Below are 26,207 nucleotides of genomic sequence, written 5' to 3'. Positions count from 1 at the left end.
ATCTGGCTCTTCAGAACAAATCACAAGGTCTATGCCTTGCAAAATTTATTAAAAGTTTCTTTCTTTGGATAAACAAATTGATTATTACCAAAAAAGTATATGTAAGTACATGTCTTAGTAAATACACAAAGTCTGTAATTGCATGGTGTAATTATACAGTTAGGAAAACAGCTTTCATTGAGTTTTGGGTCACCAAGAAGATGTTCATTGGTAGAGGGTCTAGTTTATTTCTCTGCTTCTTTCGGAAATTCAAGTTTCATGTATCTGGGTAGGGGTGGGAGGTGGAGGTTAAATAGTACAGGTACACCACCCATTAAACAGTACAGGTACTGTCAACAGAACAGAAACCACAAATAATTTGATTTTTTCTTAATCCAAGGACCATTCATGGTAAGTTAGTTGATAGACAACTTACTTCCTGATTGGGAGGTCGTGACCTTGTGATTTGTTCTGAAGAGTCAGATGACAGGTGTAAATGGGAGATGTACCTGTACTGTTTAACCCCCTCCTCCCACCCTTACCCAGTGACACATATAAAATATAAGGATTAACAAAGACACAAGGGGGGGAGGTGTCAGAACCCAGGATTTGACCCAAACCTGCCCATGAATTATCTGTATGTTAATCATTACTTTTACCAAAAGGTCCAGTATTCACCTGCAGAACAATGACATGATTTTTTTTTTTATTATCTAAAATATTATGTCACTGTGATATTTTATTCCATTTAGGCAATACTTGTTTAGCTATGGAAGAAAAAGTTAATTAATGCTGACTTTTAGAAATGATCAGAATCTAAATATGCATCCAACTCAGCAATTTAGTTTACCTGTTTTGTAAATGTAAATTACATTCTCATCCCTTCTGTATGTGCAGTATGGTTAGAGTCTTGTGTTGACATTGCTCTGGTGCACCTAGTACATATTTGTACTTTAGCTGTTTCTTTGGCATATTTATTCATAATAAGTGATTTACTAATGAATTGAAGGTCACTTAGGTGAGAAATCTACATTTAATTTTTTTATGACTTTATTCATTTGTTTTGCAGATACAGGTATTTTCAATTCCATCTCCATTTTATGATTTTTTGTCTGGGAAAAAAATTAACATAATATTGCTAAAAAGGTAAATTTTAATGTCTGTGTGTTTTATTTTTGATTATTATATAATTTTGAATTTTTTTCAGTGCATGCATAAATAAATTTTTCGAATGCCAATGTTGAAGAGCGTTTCCTCCACATATTTTTTTATCCTTCACCTGGTAATACCAATTTGCTTTGAGAAACCATGTATAAATGAAATGTTTACTGCTTTTAACTTTAAAGTTTTTTTTTTTTTATTAATGACTGAGTGAATCCAACAAACTGCTGGTAAAAAAATGGTGACGTATATTTAAAAAAAAGGGTGTGAATTAAGTATAATGGGTTCAGATAATCTTCCCTACATTAGAAAACTAGGTAGTCGGAAAAGTGATGCAAAATTGTGTAAATTATTGGCCAATAAGACGACAGTCGTCATAGTCATGACAGATTTCGTAACAGGGCGTGATTCTTGTTTGCATGGGTATATCACCTGTATGTAATCTTATTAGTCTTAATGTGCTCATCAGTGATTATAGTAATATACCAAAAAAGTCATGTAAATCTTTGTGAACATTAGAGCATGATAGATATCAATTGTCATATATGGTAGTTCACACATATTTTCAACACATTGATGCTCAGTATTTGTGAATTGAGCAGGTATTGATGAGAAAGCTGACCACCATAGCACAGCATTAATAGGGAGAGTTACCAGACCAACGAAGCGCGGCTACAGTCGAGGGATTGGAGGCAAATACAATTTAATGTGCACAGACCATCAATAGCAGCCGCGATGGATCATTTATTGACAGGTGAGTTCATTGACAGATATTCTGTTTAACCTGGGCTAGAGTAATTATTTAAAAAACAGTAAAAGAAGGTAACGCTAATGGCACATAAATGGTGGCCTTTAGTTATCCCCCGAGTTTAGGACAGCATGCATTACACTGGAATGTTCTCATTGACAGGAAGGTTTAACACAAAAGGTTGCTACTTCTTGTTTGTCTGGTGTTTACATTGATTAAAACATACAATTCATCTTGTCTTGGACAGATATTGATGAACCATCATTGCTTTTAAGAGAATTTTTAAAAGCAAGTACACACAGTACTGGTAATTTAAGAGATGTTAAGATTTTAATGGAAGTAAAGAAATTTCTTAAATAGATGCTTTGTTGTTATCAAGACATTTAAGACCTTTTTTTTAAAAAAGAATATGAATTAGAAGCCTGATGTCTCGTGTACATTCTAAAGCCAAATACATCTCCATCCTGCATCTCAATGGACACTTCACTCAACTTTCTGTAGATTTTATTCTGATAACTAATGTTTTTTGTTGATATGGTCAGTTTTGGGATGACAGTACAGTTCAATATGCTAATGAAATGGACAAATGTCCATGGCATATGCTTGTACCAAAATGATAAGTTTTGAAATGAAATTTAAGGCCTTTTCCCCCCAGAAATACATTTTTTAAAATCATGATAAACAAGGCTTTTTGGACAGGAGAGTGTAGGGTGCAATTGTAGCCTCATTTTAAAAGAACTCTATAATGTCCCATTTTGAAGATTAAATAAATTTAATATTTATCAATTATCTGTTTTAAGTGAAACTGCACAATTTTGTTTCATATACATGTGACTCAGATCCTCATTCACCCCCCCCCCCCAACCCCACACCACCCTCCTTTTATGAGGAACCTGGGGAATGCCCTGATAAAATAAACTGTAAAACCTCTTAAATGTTTGAGAAGAAAAAACCTTTGAAAAGTCAAGATCTTTAAATAACTCAATTTCTTCAAATGCCTTTGAGGAAGAGAGAATATATATTTTTTTATATTTCCTTTGATTTTTCTTAAGAAAATCTCCCTTTATGTATATATACTAATAATGATTGGGTAGGCTTAGATAGCTAGACACTTTTTACTTTGATTTCCTCTAACAGTCTTTTTAAAGTATCAGGATATATGTTGGTATTGAAATTATTCAGGATATTAATATTATTTCTACTAGAACTAAATACTTGGTGTATTCATTGATCATTATAGGCTTGGTTTTTCCAAAAACCTTTAAAAAAGTAGTGATGCATTACGTGTCCTTTTTTCCTGAAAGTTTTAAAATAAATTGTAACATATGATGACAAATTACCACTGATGTATGTTCTACTAACTAGAAAATTTTAACAAATCATTTGAATTAAACAATTAAAGTAAGACCTGTAAAAAGGTGGATTTAAACTTCATAAAAAGCTATATAGTTCCATGAATTCCCTTCTAATATTTAACAAGAGGCCCATGGGCCACATCGATCACCTGAGTAACTTGGGTGATGCAGATCTTTACCAGATTCTCCCTCTTGCTATACCTATCATGCCCATCAACCCCTTCCCTTTTTTATTTTAAAAGTTTAGAATCTACACTACCCAAGGATGCTTCCACATAAGTTTTAGCTTTCCTGGCCCAGTGGTTCTTGAGAAGAAGATTTTTCAAGATTTGTTTTATATATTTCTATGTAAAACTTGGATTCCCTATTGTGGCCCCGCCCTACCCCCGGGGGTCATGATTTTAACAATTTAATATCTGCACTACCCAAGGATGCTTCCACATAAGTTTCAGCTTTCCTGGCCCAGTGGTTCTTGAGAAGAAGATTTTTCAAGATTTGTTCTATATATTTCTATGTAAAACTTGGATTCCCTATTGTGGCCCCGCCCTACCCCCGGGGGTCATGATTTTAACAATTTAATATCTACACTACCCAAGGATGCTCCCACATAAGTTTCAGCTCTCCTGGCCCAGTGGTTCTTGAGAAGAAGATTTTTCAAGATTTGTTCTATATATTTCTATGTAAAACTTGGATTCCCTATTGTGGCCCTGCCCTACCACCGGGGGTCATGATTCTAACAATTTAATATCTGCACTACCCAAGGATGCTTCCACATAAGTTTCAGCTTTCCTGTCCCAGTGGTTCTTGAGAAAAAGATTTTTTAGTGACCCCACCCTATTTTTGTCTTTTCTGGATTATCTCCCCTTGTAAGGGAACTTGGCCCTTCATTTTAACAATTTAAACTCCCCTTCACCCAAGGATGCTTTGTACCAAGTTTGGTTAAAATTGGCCCATTGGTTCTTGAGAAGAAGTTGAAAATGTGAAAAGTTTACAGACGGACGGACAGACGGACGGACAACGAAAAAATCAGAAAAGCCACTTGAGCCTCAAAAACAAATTTATAGACTGAACACACAAACCGTCTGCATCATAGTTGAAAGCAAACATGAAATGATGATGTCTTCTCACTTTGTGTTGTCTTACATACCTACCAGGATACCTGAAACCTGATTAAGTCTTCAAAAGAAATTCAAAAATCATGAACAACAAACCAGTTAAAAAAAAAACATAAAAAAACAAAGAAACACACCTATCATGCAACTAATGCATGTCACATAAAGCAAATAAACACCAGACAAACAACATAAAACAAATACATTTGACTCAAAACAAACAACTTAAAACAACTATCCGTTACTCAAATCAAACAACATAAAATAACTACTACTAACTTCAAACAAACATTGCCTATAACGCCAATCAAATAGTGTCAAACAATTACTGAAAACAATTAAGCATTAAAACAACATAAAACAACTCCATATAATACAAAACAAAGAACATAAAACAACTACCAGTACTCTTAACTCCAAACAAACAAGTGTAACACCAAACAAACAACCTAAAACAAGTGAAAACAACTAAGCAAATAACATAAAACAACTACCTACAACACAAAACAAACAACATAAAACAACTACCTATAACACAAAACAAACAACATAAAACAACTACCTATAACACAAAACAAACAACACAAAACAAGTACCTATAACACAAAACAAACAACATAAAACAACTACCTGTAACACCAAACAAACAACATAAAACAACTACCTGTAACACCAAACAAACAACATAAAACAACTACCTGTAACACCAAACAAACAACATAAAACAACTACCTGTAACACCAAGCAAACAACATAAAACAACAACCTGTAACAGCAAACAAACAACATAAAACAACCACCTGTAACACCAAACATAAAACAACAACTTGTAATACTAACAACCTGTAACACCAAACAAACAACATAAAACAACTACATGTAACTCCAAACAAATAACATAAAACAGCTGGTTAACTTGTGACACCAAACAAAAATCATGAAGCAACTACCTATAACATAAAGCAAACAACATAAAACAACCACCTGTACATAACACCAAACTATCAACATAAAACATAAAAAGCAAAGATTTACATAAGAAAGAAATCTTTAACACAAAGCAAACTGCATATGATATTAAAAGAGAAAAAAAGTACAAAAATACCAGCTGGTAAACAAAACTTAAAAAAACAACAATAAAAAACAAACCAAAGCCCAACAACAACATAAAACAAACATCAAATAAGCAACAGCACCATTAGGTCTTTTAAGGAGGCAACAAGTCAGCAAAAGGTCAACCATGTCAAAAAGTTATATACCGGCACATATAAAGGAAACAACATCAATAAACTTTCACCTGCAATTAGGGAACAAACTAACCTGCAACACAAAACATTGTCATTATATGTTATCTTCATTAATTTAAAGCAGCAATTGTATATAACACCAAACAACATCACTGTCCCCTGGCAGTGAAGTTGGAGGGAATTAATTGTAATGCATATATGTAAATATGTAAGTGTGTGGGTGAGTTTTTTTTTTTTTTACTTCGGAAACAATAATTTATATCAGAGTTGATCTGCTCTCTTTTATGGTGTAAGGGAATGGTCTGCTTTGTGATGCTGGTTTTTTAAAACTTCACCCGCAAGAAAAGAACATTACTATCTAACACCAAACAACAACATCATTATTGGAGGAACAAATGTGTACAGTAACAACAAACAACATCAAACAAACAACTTTCACCTTAAGAAAACAACATTTTAAAGTGTATCAGAATATAAGAAATTATTATATGATTGAACATGTGTTAAACAAAGTAATATTCTTTATATGGTCATATGCTAATTGTATGCTAGATTGCATACCTCTAAGTACTAGTAATTAGAGTCAGACACAGATATAAGCTCAAATAATAAATTACCACCATGTGTAATCCAATATCATTTAAAAAAGTTATTGGTGTTCAAAACATAGTGAGCATCAAAAAAAGTTTGTGCATACTTATGCATGAATCACTGATCAGATTTGATTTTTAAAATGTGATTAGTGTTCAATCAATTCAGTGAGTTAATGTGGCATTACTGCCAAAGTAATGTGCAGCTGTTGCTTTTAGTTTTGATTAATTGTACAGAGGTTTGAAGTTGACCTATTTAATCACTGATATTATTCAATGGGACTCTAATGTACCATCAATTTCTTTGCATTTAATCAATTTCAATTAAGAAAAATGAACTAATGACTACTGCATTGAAAAATTGCGTTGACTTTATATATATATACGGCCTTCTACAAAACTTATAAATAATATTAGTAGAATTTTATAGACTGCCAGCTATGAAAATACAAAAATTATAAACTTTGAACCTGCTACATAGAGAAATCGTAAGGCGTATTTTAGCAGCCGGCTATATACACATAGCATGGATAATTTAAATGGCCCTCTAATCTGGATTTGAATGTTTTCTATAAATACATTATGTACATCCCCATTGTATACATTAAAAGGTAGTGAAATTGACCAGTTTATTTCAGTGAAGTGTTAAATTAGGACAAAGTAACAAATTTTGTCATATTTTGTGCAATTAATCGTAAATGTCCTGGGAGTCTTAAGAAGAACTGACCAGTGAGCTGTAGATATTGATTCCTATGTTTGTTTTGTGGGGAGAAATTTCTTTCAACTTTATGGTTGCTTTTCATATTTGGAATGAGGATTAAAAGAACAAATTTGCAAAAATTTTCCTTGATAGGAAAGTTAATAACTTGTCACAAGGTGCAAGGATTTTATGGTGAGAGGTTTGTTCAATGTTTATTTTTTTCATTTGTGTAAAAATCATTTCAAATAGCTTTGCAAACCATGGAGTTATGTGATGTAATGCAAAACTAAAATTTTGATCTTAGAACTATTGAAAATTTGAAAGTGCACATCTTTATTTAATGTGTATACAAATGTGATAGGTTTTATACATTCATTTTTTTAAATGGATGCTTGTGAAGACCAACAATCGGTACTTAATTTGGCACCAACATCAGACCAATGTTTGATAATCAATAGTCCTTTTTACACTGGTAAATCAAGTATATGTGTGATTGACTCTTTCAGTATAGAAAACATCCTGCATTTGGAATCTTTGGAGTGAATGCCCTAAGAGTTGATCACATAAAAAAATTGTCACAACTGTGTTTTTCTTGGAGGTTGTTGACTTTTTGCTATTAATCCAAAGATCCTTACCAATGGATTATTAAATTTCACAATGGGAAAAGTCTTCTCAATTATGAGATTATTTTATCTGATCTTTATTCAGACACCTCTTATAGGTTGTGTTTTAAAAGTCACCTGAATCGTTCATTTTGTATATTTATTATATTAGTGTACAGATTTTGATAGTTTTCATTTAATCCCAAGTGTCGCATTTTAGAATTTGGCGTTCATCTTGAATTTGATTGTAGACATTTAGAAGTAAACAAGTTATCAAATCAGATAATAACTTCTTAAATCTGTAAATGAAACATCTTTGTCATAAATAGTTTTGTAAACAGGTCACAGAGAATTCTAATTCCCGTTGGTTTAGCGAACCATTTTTCTCTGATCAATTTATTTCATACCTGGGTGAAACACAATGGTGGGGCTTTACAATTTGTTGTTCTTTGATGTTCATCAGATCCAAACCCTCAGAATTTGAGGTATTATAATTATTATTTGGATCGACATAATATGTTGGCCTGATATCCATTTTGCATTCTTATTTTTCCTTTCTTCCTAAGTCCTCTTACATGTTACTTTGTGTTAAAGGTAGACATATACCTGTATGAGGTGCCCTTCCATTTATATCTGTCCAAGAGTAAAATTAGATTGATTACTCAGGCCACAAAAGGTGTGAGGTACTTTATTGTAGGTATATAAGTACTTCTATAAGTACCTATTAAGTAACTGTTTTTGATGTGTTAGTTCAAAATACCTAAGTAGCCATAACATGTTATTGGTCATAACTGTCCAATGTCAAAATTTTAAAGGCTGGAAAATGAAATGTAATCGTGTACTTTTGCTGTCAGACCATTTTCTCTAAAGAGCTTACTACAAGTTCGAGGGGATGTAGGGAATAATCATTGCTTCATTAACTGACTCGTGTGGCCTGAGGCCAGATAGAACTTAACATTCAGGATCAGGAATATTTCCGCATTGCAGATATTTTGTTTTTGCAAATATAAAAGTCATTAGCAGCATGCAGTTTTAAATAATTAATTGCATTACCATTTATACAGATTCAAGATAATTTGTAGATTTTATTGTCATTTAACATATATTATAGATTGCGTATAAATGTTGTAGGATGAATTTTAATGAGTTACTCCTGCAGAATTTTATCACTTTTTAATTTATTTTATGCATATTAACATCATTTGATATAAAAATACTTGAAGTGTGTAATCTTATCCTATTTATATCGTATATAACAAAAAGTTTTGCGAAGATTTATCATCAAAACCGTCCACTGTCATTTATGAATCAATGAAATTATAGTGATATAAGTGTTCCATAAATCACCTTTTATTTGTGAGAATTTTTTTTTTTTTACCAAACATTCACAAGACTTTTTGCTCACAAAAATTTCATTGTCATACTTACTTATTTTCCAAAAATTGTATACAAAAATTGTATACCAAAAGATTGTACCTGGTATGTAAAAAAATATCAGAGAGAAAAAGAATGTGTGTCTCTTAAAAATAAGTGCTGGAAAAATTTGGTTAACTACAATACTTAAAGTCCAGATAGGTCATTTAAGGTTATACTAGCTACTTTATCGTCCATTTGTGAATAATGAGAATGCATTTTAGAGCAATAAAAACTTAAATCTTCAAACACTTCACAAAGACAATTCACAGACTGCAGACTAAGATCTTTCACTGTAATATTTTTAAGAGTATATTCTGATTTGTAGAAATCTTTGAATGGCTGATAAAAAAAAGAGTGATCTAATATAGCTTAAGGAAAGTGTAAAATGTCCAGCACAAATTTCTGGTGTGTGAGATGTACACTTAAGGTAAAACTTGGCCCTTACTCAGCATGTGAGATCATTATGTTGACACTTCAGACAGTAGAAAGAGGTGATCAAGAGTTCCCTTCATTATATCCTGTCTAAATCAGGGGAAGTAAGCAGGGGGATTTCTTATGTCCCCTACTGTTTTGTACAATAGGAGTATACCTTGAGGTGATATTATGACCCAGCAGGCACATACTGTGCTTCACAGACCACACTTATAAGACTTAAGCCTGAGGTGGCTATATGGATAGGGTACAGTGTATGTTAAAAAACTATGTGGTTTTGTTAGTTTTTGTTCTGATAATTGGCATAGATAGACAAGTTTTATTTTAAAACCATTTCAGGACATTTGTTGAAGGGCACGATGCCCTTTTCATCCATCACTTACCAGTATCTCTATAGTCTTACCTTTCTCAACAAAGTCTCTGAAATTACAATCTTCAGCATCTAGAAACAAGGGCTTGGAGGAGCATTGAAATATAGCATTGGTCCTGAGCAATAAAAACTGAAACATATATTCTTGCTAAGCACAAGTAACATTTACAGTATAAATGCATATTAGAATTAGGGGCATTGCATGAATTTCAACTTTAAAATGTAAAGGATAATTTTAATCATTGAATCTCGGCATAATAATACTGTATACAGGGTTATTTTCATCTCATCTTATTTTCGCCCTTTCACTCTTGCAAACAATTTTGCCCCGTTTTAAATTCGCCCAGTCATAGTTTTGTTTAAGAAATTATACTGTATTCTTTGAATTCGCCCCGTTTTAAATTCCCCCAAATGAGGGTGGGCGAAAGGGGTGAAAATTAAACGAGGGCGAAAAATTCCCTGTATACAGTATTAAAATGTAAAGGATAATATAATCATTGAATGTTAAATTAGCATTAAAATGTAAAGGATAATTTTAAACATTGAATCTTGGCATAAAAATGTAAATAATAATTTTAAAACACAAGGCATTTAGAGCAATGTTAGGAATCAAGTCATTTGATATTAGAGTCCTGAAGCTGAACATTTATAGAGTAAAATATAATTTTGAGATTTAAGGTTTAGAGAATGCACAAAAGTATAGTATTTTCAGGAAAGACCAAGATACTGTAAACCAACTATTATTCACATCATCTTTTATTTGCGATTCATCAGTTTGAAATCAAGTCGAAGCGATAAATTTTCACAAATAAGAAATTAACATTTTCTACACAAGGAAAGCAAAATTTATGGTTTGCGGTGACTAATATTCACGACTTAAAATAGGTAAAGTAAGACTTAAAATATTTCTATCACACAAATAAAAGTTGGTTTACAGTATTACTGTTAATTGTCGCATTTATAATAACTTAAAAGCATACAGTCATATTCTTTATTAATGAATGAATGTCTTCTGTAAAAAAAAAACAAACCACAGTGACACTTCATTAGAAAACACTTGTTAGTAGTTATGTCCTAATCAACAAATGATCTACATGAATTTTAAAACCCTTTAGACTGTAGAACATAACGAGACTTTCATTTAACCCCATAATGATATACTGATTGTTTTAACTATAAAGTGTCAACTGTCCAATTATTATAACCAATACGCAGTCACGATTCAGACAGTCAGAAGAAAAGATGGAACACATCATTAATTTGTCTATTTGAGAACTGTTAGCCTGCTAATTACTAAGCATCCGTAGATTTATAGATTTTTTTGTACCTGCCCAAGGTGAATGCTGAAGCAGATAGCTGTCACAGCTATGGTGGATCATCATGGCGCTTCCACTTCTGTGTCAATGAATGTGGGCTGTTGTTTATTGACAAGCCATTTGACTTTCAGTTATAATTGCACTTTATGTATAATTTACTCTCTTAATACTACGAACTCCACAGTATTTGTACATTCCCTTTCAATTTGATGGTTTCATTTGATAGGATGATCATATGTAAAGATTTTATTTATCCCCTTGTGCTTTGATTAGTGATTCTGTTTCTCTCCAAAAGTGCAATTTTGTCTTCAGTTTGGTAGAAATTCCTAAATCATGATAGGATTGGTTGAAGATAGATATACTTTCAATATAAGTAAGTTGGTTTGATTTTAAATTGTTATTTCGTAAGATATTTTAGAAATGAAAAATATTATATTTTTGTATGTATATTAATTCTGTTGTTTTTTTAATGTGTTTTGACAGTCTCCCCTCCCTCCTCTATCTGGCATCATGGTATAGAAGCTTACAACAAACTCAGCAGCCATGTCCTGCCCACTGACGGTGGAGCAGATCAGCCATTGTAGGCGAGGCTCTGACATTGACCTTCAGGTAATTTTCAGATTTTTTTATTTAATTTTTTTTTTAATAATACCGGGGTATTACAAATTTGAAATTGGCAGCAATCATGAAGGTCATCAAGTTGATTATTCAGTTGTTCTTTATTTGCTTTTCTTTCTCTTATAAGAATATGCACAGTTAGTTGTATAATTCTCTCAGTTAGAATATTCAGATTTCCAACACAGTTTGAAGAATAAATGATTCCAATGTGTTCTGAAATTGGTAACAAGGGACATAATCTAGACTGTTCTTACACCCTGTCATGATGTGGTCAGAGCCATACTGCTATCCCTTTCTGTCTGTCATTCTGAATCACCTTGTTTGTCTGTCAGTAATATCTTTTCTGGACTAAAATGGAGAATAATTTGAAGCTATGTGGCACAAAAGATTGACCTATGAGATTGTCATGACCTTGACTACAGGGTCATTTTGGCAATATCAAGGTCAGTAAATAGTCTAGGTCAAGGTCAGTGGCACATGTGTTGTGCATTTCAAACTTTAACTGACTAAATAATACACTATTCTGTGCTTGGAAATTGTTGCAATACAAGTATAAGGAATCCTTCCCATTTTTTTGTATTTCATTAGTTGGTGTATGACCAGATATAAAACCCTAATATCATAAATTTCCTACAGAAACATTTTCAAATTAATGAACGATGTAGTGTAGATTGAGTTCTTGTTCAAATCTTGGCATTTAATGGCTATAGTGGAGTCTTTATAGAGTAAAAAATTACAGAAATACATCAACTGTCACAAAAAGTGGTCTCAATTAGTTTGTGAATGAGACCCCAGAACTGTAAAGTAAAATTGGAACAAGTGAATAGAATTGGATAGGTTCAGTTTCTTAATTCAACATTTTCATTTGTCAGGAAAAGTGACTTAGGTGAGTTTAGAAGACAGTAAGCCCATTTTAAAAATTTTTGCCAAGTTTTAATAGATCACTACAGATACAATGTATCTAATTTTGCTTTTGAATGGTAGGAGTCTCTGATATTGCGTCATCTCAAGCCACATTTCAGAGTCCGCGTATAGCTCTCTGACCTACCAGAATTGAAGAGGATTGTACAATTTGGCCGTGGTTTGCAATGATGCTAATATTGCATTAAACTTGATCTTTTCTTGTTTACGGTCCATCAATATGACCCTCTGTTTTTATATTTACCTCAGATTTATATCTGTCAGTTTTATTTAAGTACACATTTAGAGCAGTGCATTAAGTCATACATTCTTAATTAATGCCAAAAACAATAAAACAGAACACAAAAGGTAAAATCAGTTTATGTCTATTTTAACTAGGGGTTTATTTCTTTCATTTTGGAGTAAACACTGGGCAGGTGTTTGGAACTCATTTACAAGTGAACATGGAACCTTGATCTTTCCTATTTTTTCAATGGTGCCTATCTTTAATAATTGATTCAATGTATAAAAGATCTTTTATCATTGTGAAAATGGTGTCTTCTAGGAAATTATTTATTTTGTATTTCCTGTACTGTACAAACAGTATTTCACTTGATCAGGGCAAAAATATAAATCCTGAATGAGCAAATCTTTCTGATGCTGAAATTTTGAAATAGACAACTAGAATTTTACATTAGTTTATTTATAATGGTGAAAGCTGCTAATTTTTTTTTGCTTCACTTCCTTTTTTATTCAATAAACCAGGTGTTTGGATTACATTCTTAAGGCACTAAGCAATATTGCAGCACGTTTTACCTCCATATGATACCAGTATAGAAATTCTTTCATATGCACTAACATGTCTTACTTTTTTTAAAACATAATACCAAGTGAATATATCAGAGATGAGACATTTTTTCCTGCAGATATATTAAATTCAGATATATATTAAATTCTCATTTAACCTGTTCCAAGACAATGCCTTAAGGAGCTAAATAAATGCTAAGGTCAGATGTGCTATATTCATCACCTTTTTGGAATATTGGCAAGGAGTTTCTTACAGAAAGAATATGTCAGGTAGTTTTGTAATGAATTTGCACTTGTTCTTTGAACCTACAGTTTCATGTATTGTGCAAGTAACCATTCTGCATCATTCTATTGAAAATTCACCCATGAATTTTAAAAGGCTGCCCATTTCCTTCAGCTTGTTGATTGCTTATAATTTATTATATAAGAGATTAAAATATTAATTCTGCGGAGGCTAACTGGTGTGTCAGTGATAATGAATATAGGTCTCCAATTTTGCTCCAAATTAAGGCTAACATGGTATGGTTGCTATGTAGTGCACTAATCTCTTTGTTTGTCCAGACACAGATTTCAAGCTCTTGTGGCTTTTTTAATACCGTGAAAACATTCAAATTAGATGCTTTTTATGGGGTAAATATAGTCTCCCTCTTAAAGAACAAACTAAAAGAAAATCCTTATATTATGGAGATGTTATTTTTAGAAAAGTAGCTTAAGTGGCAGCATTTGGTTTTACGGAAGTTAAAATTGGCAGTAAGTCTTTATAGTGCTTTACATTAAGTTAATTAACTTCATGTTTTTCTTGAAGTTTATGTAAATTTGCATGCAAAATCTCTATTGACTTCATACAGTTAATGACATAAAATGTAAACTCAGTATGATAAACTAAAATTGCAGTCTAGAAATTTTTCCATTAAATCAAGGGGCAAAAAATTGTAAGTACAGTAGAAACTAGCTATTACACTAAGCATACAGTGTTGCAATTAAACGTCTTGTTTACTGTGCAGATATTTGAGAATTCCTCAATTGGAACAGGTTTTTAGTTTCCTTTGCTACATGACTTATGTTGATAAATGAAGACTTAATAACTGCTTTCTCATTTAAAAACAACCGTTAATTAAGAGACTAGATTGCAGTTTGTTTTCTCCTCCTCTTTTCCAGTGAAACCCTTTACATCTCTGCATGACATTGATAATGTATTCTTGATTCATGATAAAACTTCTAAATATGCCTATATGACCTTGACTTCTAGGATAGGTCCCTACAACAAGACCATCACACTGATTCATAGGTCATTAACAACAAGATACTTTGGAATCATCTTTGTTCATGGGTGATTCATCCATTGATATTTCAATTACATATAGCTGTAGCTAATTTTTAGCTGGTTTAAACAAGCTGCAATTTTATATTACCAGTTATCTAGTCAATACTAGATTTCTTAATGTAAAGTAGGATTCAGCTCAGAAGATGGAAGAGTTTTGTTGACCTTGGACTTTTGTTTACTAGGGACAGTGAATCCCAGTGGAGATTGACTTGATCGAAATGTGATTGTTTTTACAAAAAGAATGACTTGTGAATCAATTAATGCAAGCTTAAATGATTGCACACCTTCAATATGGTATATATATATTGGTGTATATAAATATAAATGATACCTAGATTCTAGGTGTGAAATACTGTGTAGTAGCTGGTAGACAGATGATAGATTAAAGAGGGGCATATTGAAATAGAGGGAATGTAAGTGATTGAATACGCATAAGGTAAGTCGACAAAAGTTACCCAGGGAAAGTAGATGATGGCACTATTAACATTATGATAGAATTTTTTTTGCAGAAACAAGTGAATATACTATTAGCTGTATGCTACATTTTCAAGTGCAAAATTTGTTGAAATTATTATACCACTTCTAAATATTTGATTCTTCTGAGTTCAATATTTCTAGTCATAGGTATATATTTTAAAAATTCTTTTGCTCCAATATAGTCACATGAACATGAAATCATGCATAATCATTGACTGTCAAGAGTTTTTTGTTGAACTGGAAGCTGAGTTAACATGGAGAAGACAGAGTTCATTTCTCCTTGATGGATGTTGGTTCAGCTTTGCAGCTGTTGCACTGTAAAGCTATTGTTCTTACTTTTCATCAATGGGATTTTTACTGTGTCAAGGAAACTATTTTGCATCGTAAGATGCTTAAGCAAATATATTTTTGTAGACTTTTTAAATACACATGGAATAAGTTATAAAAGTACAGGTACATGAGTGTGTCAAGGTAAGCATCTATATAGTGAATTTATTTTGAGATAGGTCTGAGTCCAATTAACACACCTTGATGTCATATCACAGGCCATTAATAGGTGATGTTGGTATGGATTAGAAGACCCCAAGGATTCAATAATCAGCTAACTTCTCCAAACAAGGCTTTAATGGCAGATCTTTGCTTTCCATTATCTCTATGTGTATGTCTATTGGAACATTATAGGAGCCAAACTTCAGAGATCAGGGAAACATTTTTTGTCTTCTATAGCAACACATTGTCTCCTGACACTTCATTTTTCCCTTTTTTGTTTCTTTCTTTCCCACTCTTTTAAGATTAGATTCTACTTGGCCTGTACAGTAAAACTCATTAAGTTTGAATAAGAATATTGCAAATTCACGGATATAGCAAAGTTATATTTTGGATCCCTAACTATATACGAATGTAAATGTAACAAATTTCTTATACCGGCCAATATAACAATTAAATTACAGATATAGCAAAGTAATTTAATCCCAGTAACTTCATTTTGACGAAGATTTACTGTATTACCAGTTCTAGAGCACAGAACAGAACACACAGTTAAAACAAGAGGCCCATGGGCCACATCACTCACCTGAGCACTGTAGCTTGGAAAAAGCAGAAATCAGTTTATTATTGAAAAGTTTAAACCCAAAAGTGGTCCAAACCAATCCTTCAAGGCGAGAGGTTATGATTTGAACAAACTTGCATCTTTACTAACTAAGGATGCTTGCATATTTCTTTGACTACCTGTGGCTTTATTGCCTTTTACATTTGAACTAACATTGTGGCCCCACCTTATGCCCCAAGGGGTCATGACTTGAACAAAATTGAATCTACACTACCTGAGAATGCTTCCATATGAACAGGACTAATCATGGCTTTGCTATTCTTGAAAAGAAGAATTTTAAAGATTTTTTCTACATGTTTCTATGTAAAACTTGGATTCCATGTTGTGGCCCCGCCCTACCCCTAGGGGTTATGATTTGAACAAAATTGAATCTATATTACCTGAGAATGCTTCCATAAAAATATGATCATTCATGCCTTTGCTATTCTTGAGAAGAAGATTTTTAAGAATTTTCCTTTATATATCAATTAAAACTTTCATCGGCCATTGAATCCCTGGCTCAGGTGAGCTAAAAATCCTATGCTGGATATTGCAAAACATTTTTCAATATAATTTTTTTGCCACAATTCACAAATACTGGTATTTCATCAAACATTTTTCCAAATAAAAAATCAGTTGCCACAATGTGAATAATAAAAAAAGATATCCCTGTGTTACAGTGCAACCATTGAGAAAGAAAATTCTATGTCACAGCACAAACCCAAAATAAGTTTCTGTTTTACCCATAAACATGTATACAACTTAATACTATAAAAATTGACAGCTTTCTAGCCATCTCAGGTAAATACATTGATATCTGTAATAGCCTAAACTTTAAACTTCTATCAATTTATTGCCTATGTTGTTTCCCCTCCAAACATTTACAAAGTGTGGGAAATATGCTAGATTAATTTCTTTCATGCATTTGAGGCAGTGACACAAGAAGTACTGTTATCCTCATAAGGAATCAGGAAAAATGGAAAAGTATCGTATCCAATCATAAAAGATCAAAGATATTTTGTTTATGTCTAGCTTTATCATAGGAATTGGAGAGGGAAGTATATGGAAGATCTAGCCTTGTAGAAATCTACTCAATCAATGTCTGTTTTCCCAGCCTCCTTGCTTTATTAATATCTATCCTTTTGATAGTACATTTTTATCTCAAGAATATTTCCTTTGCAGTGTCATTTGACTATCAGTTTCTGTGGTGCATATTCTGTTGTTTTAATCATACTTTTGATATTTTTTTCTGAAATAAGGAGAGTAATCAATGCCACCTTATAGGGTACATAATCATGGTCAATTCTTAAAAAAAATTTTGTTTTTTTATTTATTCATTCATTTTTTTTTTTTGGTACAACAAATTATTATGCAGGTTGGTAAGGTAATATCTTCTTTCCTGTGTATTTTGTTATATTCTTCAAAATGAACTTGATAATTTTTTTAAAAAATTTTTTTGACTTTCCAAGATTTAAATTATTTTTCAATTTCATCAATTGACAAAGTCCTTAATTAGCATATTTTGTACAAAGTGATATTTGAAGCTTTAAATAATTTCTAATATAGTCCATGTGGCCTGCAAATCCTTGAACTCTCCAATAATTGGCGTCTTAATTATCCTAGTCGTATGATAGTCTCAGCACAGCATTCTGGGTGGAGCAATGTACATGATATTGCGTCTGCTGATCTGCATCCTTTCAGAACTAGTCAGGTATTGCTAAATACGGTATGTAACCACAGCATCACATGATGCAAGACCAGGAGCAAAAACATATATGGAAAATTAGTTCGGGGCAGCACCGGGTAATTAAGGTAGGATTTAATTAAGTCAGTAATGATCAGTTTATTAAAATTTTAAAACTTTATTTGGCTTGTTATTTGGGTGGTTAATGAGAGAAGAAAAAAGTGGAATAATTATGTACAAGTTTTTATCTACTTAAATTTGAGAAGGACCATAGTATATAAAATTAACCCCCCCCCATTCTCTTTAAATTTATTCGCTGAACAGGAGCTCAGAACTTCCTCCTCCTGACCCTCTCTAGATAGAACTGTGGCCTTATTCATCTAATGATACATAGCTATTTGATTTTTTCATCAGATTTTAACGATAAATCAACTTGCTTTACTTATGGAAACTTATTACAAATTTGATAAGCTTTAAAAGAGATGTTGGATCAAATGCTAAAATTAGGATTCCAAGACTCATTTTTTAGAGATAATTGTTTGTAAGCTGGGAAAAAAGTATTGGACTTCTATTAATTTCCAACAAAACATTTTCTTCAGTATATGCTTCCTAACTTTATTTTTCTTTAGCTAGCTACAGCAAAATGAGTCAGGTCTGCATTTTGCAGCTTAATTCTGAGATATACTTGGTAAATTATTATGAATTAATTTAAATATTGTAACCCTATTTCATAATAAATTTTATGCATCTGTCTTTTGCATTTGAGATCAAGAGTTATTAGTTGATATAGCTTTTTTGGTACAGACTTGAGGTAACATTCATTTCATATCCATTGCATGAACATTACACTTCACAGTTCTTATAATTAGAAAATTTGAGACCTTTGGAAATTTTATATTTATAAAAGATTTTACTTTTAAAAATTTCTAACTTCCAGGATAAACATATCATTGCTCTATCAATAAATTCATAATTACAAAGTTATAACTGTAAAACGTAATGAGATATTGTTAAGAACTTTGCGAGGGCATTGAAAAACTTCACTTTGATATACCCCTAAGTTCTTTATATCCCTGCTCACTTAGTCTGTAAGAATTTCACTTTAGTTTGATTTTCTGCAACACAAAAGCTTAACAAAATGTAAACCACATTAACACATATTTTTGTCTGTGTGTCTATGTGTATGTGTAGGTGGGGGGATTAAAATTGATTTTTGAAGGCTTTGTAGAAGATTGCATGTAAGCATTGAGAAATATATAGAAGGTGATGAAATCAAATGAACAGAAATTCTCACGAAAGTTAAACATCATTACAAAGATACTGGGTAGCAGAGGATTGTGCTTCTCTGTCTCCAGAACAGGGGGTTAATTTACCTGTCCTTAAATTGTTAACCTGAAGTCAACCAATTAAAATCCCATCAATTAAGGTAAAGGGCTACATGCTTGCAGTTGTTTGGATGATGTTCTGACTTCTTCAATCTTTTTCATATTAGGATTCTAAGAAATTTAAGATTTGAACAAGAGGAATATTTTTTTTCCATCTGAAATTTATACTTGGAAAATTATAAATTGGACTTTTAATTTGGGTGTTGATTTTTTAAGTTATATCATTATAATATAACAGCTGGCTTTTCGACTCTTCACCACTGTTAGCAGATGCATGTTAACAAAAGGGAATGTACATTATGCATAAAAGGATCTTTAATTGTTTTTATTTTGAAATTATGAGAAGGATCATGAAAAATCTTATATTATTGCCTGCAAGAGTGCATTAATATTCTGGTAAAGAGAACATCCATTTTTAATCTTATCCGAATAGATGTGATTTTGTGATTACAAAACACTGAGCTAAGGAAAGGGCTGTATGGATACAATGACATTATTGAACTCCGATGGGAAAATGTGACCAAAAGCTTTCTGTTGTTTTTCTGTTGTTGGAAAAATTGTAGAAAATGTCAATATTTGAATCAGAAATTCTCCATGAAAAACAGAGGTTAGGATTTCCATGGCAACATGACAAGAGCAAGGTAAGTGATCCTGGTGAAGCTTTTACTGCCCTCTTAATCAATAACCCTCCTTACCTGTAAATTATCGAGTTCTCAAATCAGCTGGAGAATTGCGTGTATACATATAACTTTATCAAGAAATTATTACAAAATTTCACTTGAATAGTGCATATATTTGAATTAAAACTGATTTGCTAACCATCATGAGAAAATTAGCAAATTTTTTTGTTCTCCTACTGAAAAGGAAAATCGAATGATAGTTGTTGATAATTATATGGTACATGTATATACCGGTAGGTATGGCTTTATTGAATTTCCTGTTCTGAAGGATTCATTCTAGTGTAAGGTTATTGGGTGTGACCATTATAATTACCAGGGGCAAATATTTGCAAAAAAAAAAAATATGAAGAAATTTGCAGTCTTGTATGCTTGTTAATAATAATAATATAACCATATATCTAATTTTTTTTTTTTAGTTCCCACATATACATATATAGAACACGAAAATATATGTTAAAATAACATATATCAAAAAACTTTTTTAGTTGATGATTGACAGATTTGTAGACAATCATCACTTTTCTCAGAATTTGAGTTTATTTAGATTCCATTATTGCTGTATATCCATTTAATGTTTTCCTAGTCAGTGAAAGTGAAATTTTAAAAGTATTCATTGCAAAATATTCATTAAAAATACATATTTAAAAAATCCATTTATTATACATGTATGCAAATTTTTGCAAAAGAAAAAAAAACTATTATATGGAAGGCATTTTCAACACGTGACGATGTCTTTGTCACACCCGTTCTCCAATAATAATAATGAAAAGTCAACCAGGCGACACGGAACAACCTTTCACCGGAAAAACTGAACTTATCATGCTAAGACATTTTTATTTTTTGGTTGCACATTTATTGGAGTTGTTTTAGATTATTAATAATTGCCCCATGTAACAATAATTTTGTTGATATATAGAACACTATAGAAAAAACACCAGTTTTAGATAGCAGCTACATCTCTTTGAACAATGGGTTAGGCCGATGTATTATAAGTTGATATAACGCTTCATTAAGCAAATTTTGTAAATAGGAGCATAGAAATGAAAGATTATACATCATTTTAAATAACATTTGCTTACCTTTTTGTTGGTTTGACGATTTGCTTTTTTTTTGCTTGTCAAAAAATTTTTGTCCATGCAAGACAATTGATGTATGTGCCCCCAATTATACTGAACAGAACTTTAATTTTTCTGTTTACATCTGGCTGAACATTGAGTCAATCACTCGAACTTTAATTTATTGCTGCTTTTTCCTTTTCAGGCATGTTACAAAGTATAATTGGATTTCAATGATTTATTTATGAATCCCTCCTAGGACCATGGCAGAGCTGTTATAGTTTGGTCATAACTGAAATTTAAAAAAAAAAACGGTGCATGTCCTTTATATTCTCTCTTGCAGTATTCTTTATACTCATGATAGCAAGGCTAAATCTTTGATATTTGACAGAGTTATGGACCTTTGTCATGCATATCCTTAAGGGTTTCTCATTTTAGAAGTTTTATCTCGGAATAGAACCAAAGACATGATTAGCATTATAATATCTGTAAGGAATACCCGGTATATAGATTAGGGCACAATTATTGACTGTCTACCTCACAGTATTTAGAGATCTATAAGACTTAAAATCATCAGAGTATAAATAAATTTAATCTTATTATCTCAAACTTAATCAAACTGAGATCAAAATTTGAGATGATCCAGGATTGAAGAAATTAATGTTTTGAAAAGGCTTGATTCCTCTCACTTTGACAGAGGCATTTGAAATATTTATATTTGAGATATGAGAAAAAGCTGGAAAACCAAGCCTTAACCTTTGCCATGCAGTCACATGTGCATTATATGAGCCATTAGTCTCTCTTGGTAATTGAAATATATATGTTTTGATTTTTGTATAGTTGATGGTATAATTATAGTGTACAAGGTGTAATTAGGAAGATGTAAGTAGAGTATGACTTGACCAGACAATGTGATATGAAGTGTCAGCTAAAGTATTGTCCTCTTGTAAAAACAGTGTTGAATGATGCTTGACCAATCAAAGTGGACAAAAGAAATGTGTGAATTGAAGTCCAACCAATCAAAGGGATCAATACCTGTCACTTTGATCCTTTGAATTTGAGTTCCTGAGGTGTTTTACTCAATGTCACATCTCTTGATCTTTGATTTCTTAATGGTATAGAACATAATGTAAAACAATAATCAAAAGTTGTGGTAGACTGTTGTAGATCAACACAGATTACAGTTTATGGTCAAATGCTTTAACAGATATTAATTGAAATTGTGGTGTTTAGATTAATTTAAAGAAAAAAAATCTATTTTGGATGCTGTTTAATACTTGCATTGTTGATAATGCCGCCAATATATATTGCTCATGATGCTTCCTCAAGATTTGATATCAACGACAAGGTATGAATTCAGAGACGTAATTGTAATCTGATGCACCTATAATTTAACTTTTCATTTACTGATGGTAATACGTTTCTAAGCTATTAGTTGATAAAATAATGATTAAACCCAGTTTTGTACTAGTTACAAGAATCTGTCAATAATATAAAAAAAAGGGAAAAAAGAATTTTATTAAGGAAAAAATTGCTTATATGAAATGCAACTTGATCCAGTAGGTATGATATATGTGACCTTTAATGATATTGAAGCTTTAGTTATACAGAAAATATATCAATGTGGCTTTGGACATCTAAAATATAAATCTTTGTATTTATACACAGCTGTTCATAGGAGAAAGAGTACATAACATTTACAAAGTAAATTTTCATTTATTGAGTGGTTGGTTTTGAACTCTTTGTGGATTGTGTTCAAGTTTTTTAGTAATAAGTCACAGGAAGATGGATCAGTTTTGTCATAGGTATAAATTGTGTTCATGTGGTGAAAATTTTGATTGATAATAGATGGTCACCAGTCAGAAATGTAAATTGTGAGTTGTGTAGGTAGCTGTAGCCATGACTTATAATTATTACAAACAGCCAATGAGAACATTTTCAAAAGAAAAGTAATTTATAACTTCTAATTTTCAGGTGATTATTGAAAACTTATATCCCGGTGAAAAGGTCAAATATTGGAAGAGTGTGTTCAATCAACATGTGCACACAGATATGAGTTTCAAATATATCATTTTTAATTAAAATTCTTTGGTGTTTTTCAGGCAATATTTCAAGGACAGATATCTGGCAAAAGACTCGAAGGAGTGAAAAGTAATCCCATTTATCATGAAAAACAAAAAAGTACTGAAACAACTGAAGTGTCAGCGAATGATTTTAACATCACTGTGTACAACAGCTTTCCTTTAAAAAGGCAGAGAAATGTAGATTTTGGAGACCCCCCTTTTCTACCTTCAGGAGAAGAAAACCCTAACTTCACCGGCTCTGTTGTCAGGGTAACAGTTTCAGGCCAGGAGAAAGATATGCAACGGGAAAGTCTGAAAGTGACAAATGGTGAGGTTGTTGTCGGTGATATCATTTTAGAAACAGATTATAGAAACACTTTTCTTGATGAAGAAGATGTCATATTGGAATTGGAGAAAATGGCCAAGGGAGAGAACTTGCACAGTGATTCTGATGCTAGTGATAATAACAATGTCCTGAGCATGGACCAGAAAAAGCAAGCAGCATTGCTTAAACAGGAACTGGATGAAATAAAGCTAGAAAGTGTCAAGGGTGTGAATGAATCTGAGAGAAATGGAAAACATTTATGGGGAGGAAATAAGAATTTAACCAATGGGAATGCAACAGTATTGAATGGAAGTTTAAAAACAGGAGAGGAAAACTCTGATTGGCCAAATATTGATGATTTGGTTGAATCCAAAGAAACCAATTCCTGTGAAACAGTGCAATGTAAAAACGAACAACTACACAAGTCTGTTTCCCATGGAGAGGAAAATGGAACTTTACCTCAGGAAAAACAGAATAGTGTTTTAACCAATGGGAAACCAGACTCAAATGGACTCCACAATGGGAAAATTCCAAATGGAAACTTAAAACATGATGAAGTTGGTTTTCTAGATGAACAGAATGATCCCAAAAAATCAAAGAAATCCAAGAAAAACTCAAGCAAGAAAAAAGTTAAAGAAAGGAAGAATTCTCTTCCAGACCACATCTTGAACTCTCTTGCTATGAAACCTAAAAAGCCCATCTTAATTCCCACATGTTCTGATGCAAGTTCTAGTGCAAACTCTGATGCAAATCACTTAAACTCCTCTATAACAGAGCAGAAAAGTGTCAAATTTTCTGATGACACAGTGTTCAATGAAAACAAACCAAACAAATATCGCAAAGAGAAAAAGAACGGAACAGCCAATTCTAACCCTGTGTTTGTGGATGACAATGGATTTGAAATCAGTCTGACGGATGATGAAAAAGTCCTACATTTCTCTAACACTAGTGACACCAATAGTCAGGTAAGGAATTTCTTTTTGGAAAAGGTTAGAAAGGATGTGGCCTGCCCTTATAGTATGTTATTTTCATCTTTGTCGGAGACTGCCAAATTTCATTCAAAAATCGAAAATAAAATTCAGAAACCACATATTTATTAAATTTATAGGAAAAATCCTTTTAAAAATAAAAAAAATAAAAAAAAATAACCACTGGACTAATCCTTGATCATTTTTTTAAAGATTTTTTTATTATCAGTCTGTCTGTTGTCCTCCTTTGTATATTTGATTCCTAACAAGAATTTGGATTAACTTTGTGTTTTAGCTGAGTGAACTGAACATCCCAGGTTACATGAAGGAGTATGTGATAGGATCAGGGGATCTGCCCCCAGTCACAACAAGGACATCGTTGTCCCGAGCAAAACTAGTGAGTGCAATTATATAGTACATGTAGTATCAACTTATTCAACTATATAGTTTAGATCAATGGTTTGTAATGTATCACTGACCTTGAACTTGCCAAAATGATCATAGAATAAGGTCATGACTCCCTCATTGGGTCTTTAGCAATCATTCAAATTTCTGTTACAAACTACTGTCTGGAGAGGAATAATACTATCTCTAACCAATTGTGTAACCTGAATATCTAATAAATAAAGCTGAATTTTCATATCATAGTAATTACATGTAAATCTGATTTTAATATATGAACAAATCTAAAAGTGTGAATCATCCATGATTTCTACCATGATTGTATTTTTAGTGTATTAAACTTCATACATTTAACTGGCTACTTATATGCAACTGTTTTAGAATTTTAATTGATGTTCTTAGCTTATCTGACCAAATGATAAACCAGAACTTTCTGCAGATATTGTTAACTTTGAACTACCAGAATTCTCACTCAGATACTTAGTATTAAATTATTTTTCCTTTTATTAGCAGGGAATAGAGGACATTGAAAACATCACTAGCGATGCCACCTACAAAGATATAGATCGTGAGTTAGCCAAAAAACACCGGAGCAAAGTCATTCGCCTGGTGCTTGCGTGTTTTGTTTTTCTAGCTGTCATTGGTGTGGTTGTCTTATTGGTGGTGTACTTTGGTAAACCACAGTCAAAAAGTTGACACAAAACTCCCCCTTCTTATTTGTTATATTGTTATAGTAACTGTCAAAAAATGGATTTCATGGGGTATTATATGATGTATATAAAACTGTTATGTATTATGTGTAGACGTGTTATTTTTTGTGTTTATTACGTGGTTTCTATTTGTTTTCATAGTTTAAAATGCAATTTAATGCATGTTTGCATTTTTTAAAACTGTGAACCATGCAGTCAGGTGGACTTCTGATATTATTTGTGTATATTCTGGTAGCAATCCAGTTTTGATTGTAGGTTAAATAAGCATTTTTATTATTTCTTTGATAATATTGACATAATTTGTTAAAGTTAACAATTTGAAAAAAAAAAGTGGAAAACTTAGTAATAGTTTCCTGTCAGGCAAATTTCAAGGGATGGATATATAGAAGAGAGGTCATTGACTAAAATGATAAAATTTTCTTGGGGGCGGGGGGATTGCTTCATTGAAAAATCACACTATTAAATGTTGAATAGAGCTATATTCAACAGTGGTTTGATTTTCCCAGTTACTTCACAAATACCCTATTTTATGTTTAACTTTGGACAAGGCATTCATTTCTAGTTTAATATTACTATTTCAAAGGCATTGGCATGTAATATCCCACTTGCAAAATATATTAAATGACATCTTTTTGAATGTTGATAGGTCAGATTGTCTGGATTTTTATGCACACACTTATTCTTTTCATTCTTT

The 26,207-nt window shown here is 32.1% G+C and overlaps 1 protein-coding gene across 4 annotated transcripts; it reads left to right on the top strand.

Moving 5' to 3' along the window:
- The first annotated feature begins 722 nt into the window (after window positions 1–722).
- LOC134231587 (uncharacterized) lies at window positions 723–25,965 on the top strand. 4 transcript variants are annotated; one of them, XM_062713566.1, is made up of 6 exons: window positions 723–997; window positions 1,743–1,894; window positions 11,512–11,637; window positions 23,148–24,398; window positions 24,697–24,798; window positions 25,314–25,965. In XM_062713566.1, the coding sequence occupies exons 3-6, from the start codon at window positions 11,572–11,574 to the stop codon at window positions 25,497–25,499; spliced, it is 1,605 nt and encodes a 534-aa protein (XP_062569550.1). In that variant the 5' UTR covers window positions 723–997; window positions 1,743–1,894; window positions 11,512–11,571; the 3' UTR covers window positions 25,500–25,965. The 4 variants fall into 4 exon arrangements, with proteins under 4 accessions (XP_062569550.1, XP_062569551.1, XP_062569549.1 ...); XM_062713567.1 differs by lacking the exon at window positions 723–997 and having other exon boundaries at window positions 1,413–1,894; window positions 25,317–25,965; XM_062713565.1 differs by lacking the exon at window positions 723–997 and having other exon boundaries at window positions 1,414–1,894.
- The last annotated feature ends 242 nt before the right edge of the window (window positions 25,966–26,207 follow it).

This window comes from Saccostrea cucullata, unplaced genomic scaffold (assembly GCF_032062105.1).
Source record: "Saccostrea cucullata isolate Sc308-1 unplaced genomic scaffold, CSIRO_AGI_Scuc_v1 ctg626, whole genome shotgun sequence".
Classification (NCBI taxonomy): Eukaryota; Metazoa; Mollusca; class Bivalvia; order Ostreida; family Ostreidae; genus Saccostrea; species Saccostrea cuccullata.
Note: the sequence above shows the minus strand (reverse complement) of the source record. Positions and strands in the feature narration are given on the sequence as shown.

What these genes read in the sequence shown, in the direction of transcription:
- LOC134231587 (XM_062713566.1), top strand. Translation starts at nt 11,572, where the DNA reads ATGTCCTGCCCACTGACGGTGGAGCAGATCAGCCATTGTAGGCGAGGC. An exon ending in GCTCTGACATTGACCTTCAG is followed by an intron (nt 11,638 to 23,147) that starts GTAATTTTCAGA and finishes GGTGTTTTTCAG; the next exon opens with GCAATATTTCAAGGACAGAT. An exon ending in CTAGTGACACCAATAGTCAG is followed by an intron (nt 24,399 to 24,696) that starts GTAAGGAATTTC and finishes TTTGTGTTTTAG; the next exon opens with CTGAGTGAACTGAACATCCC.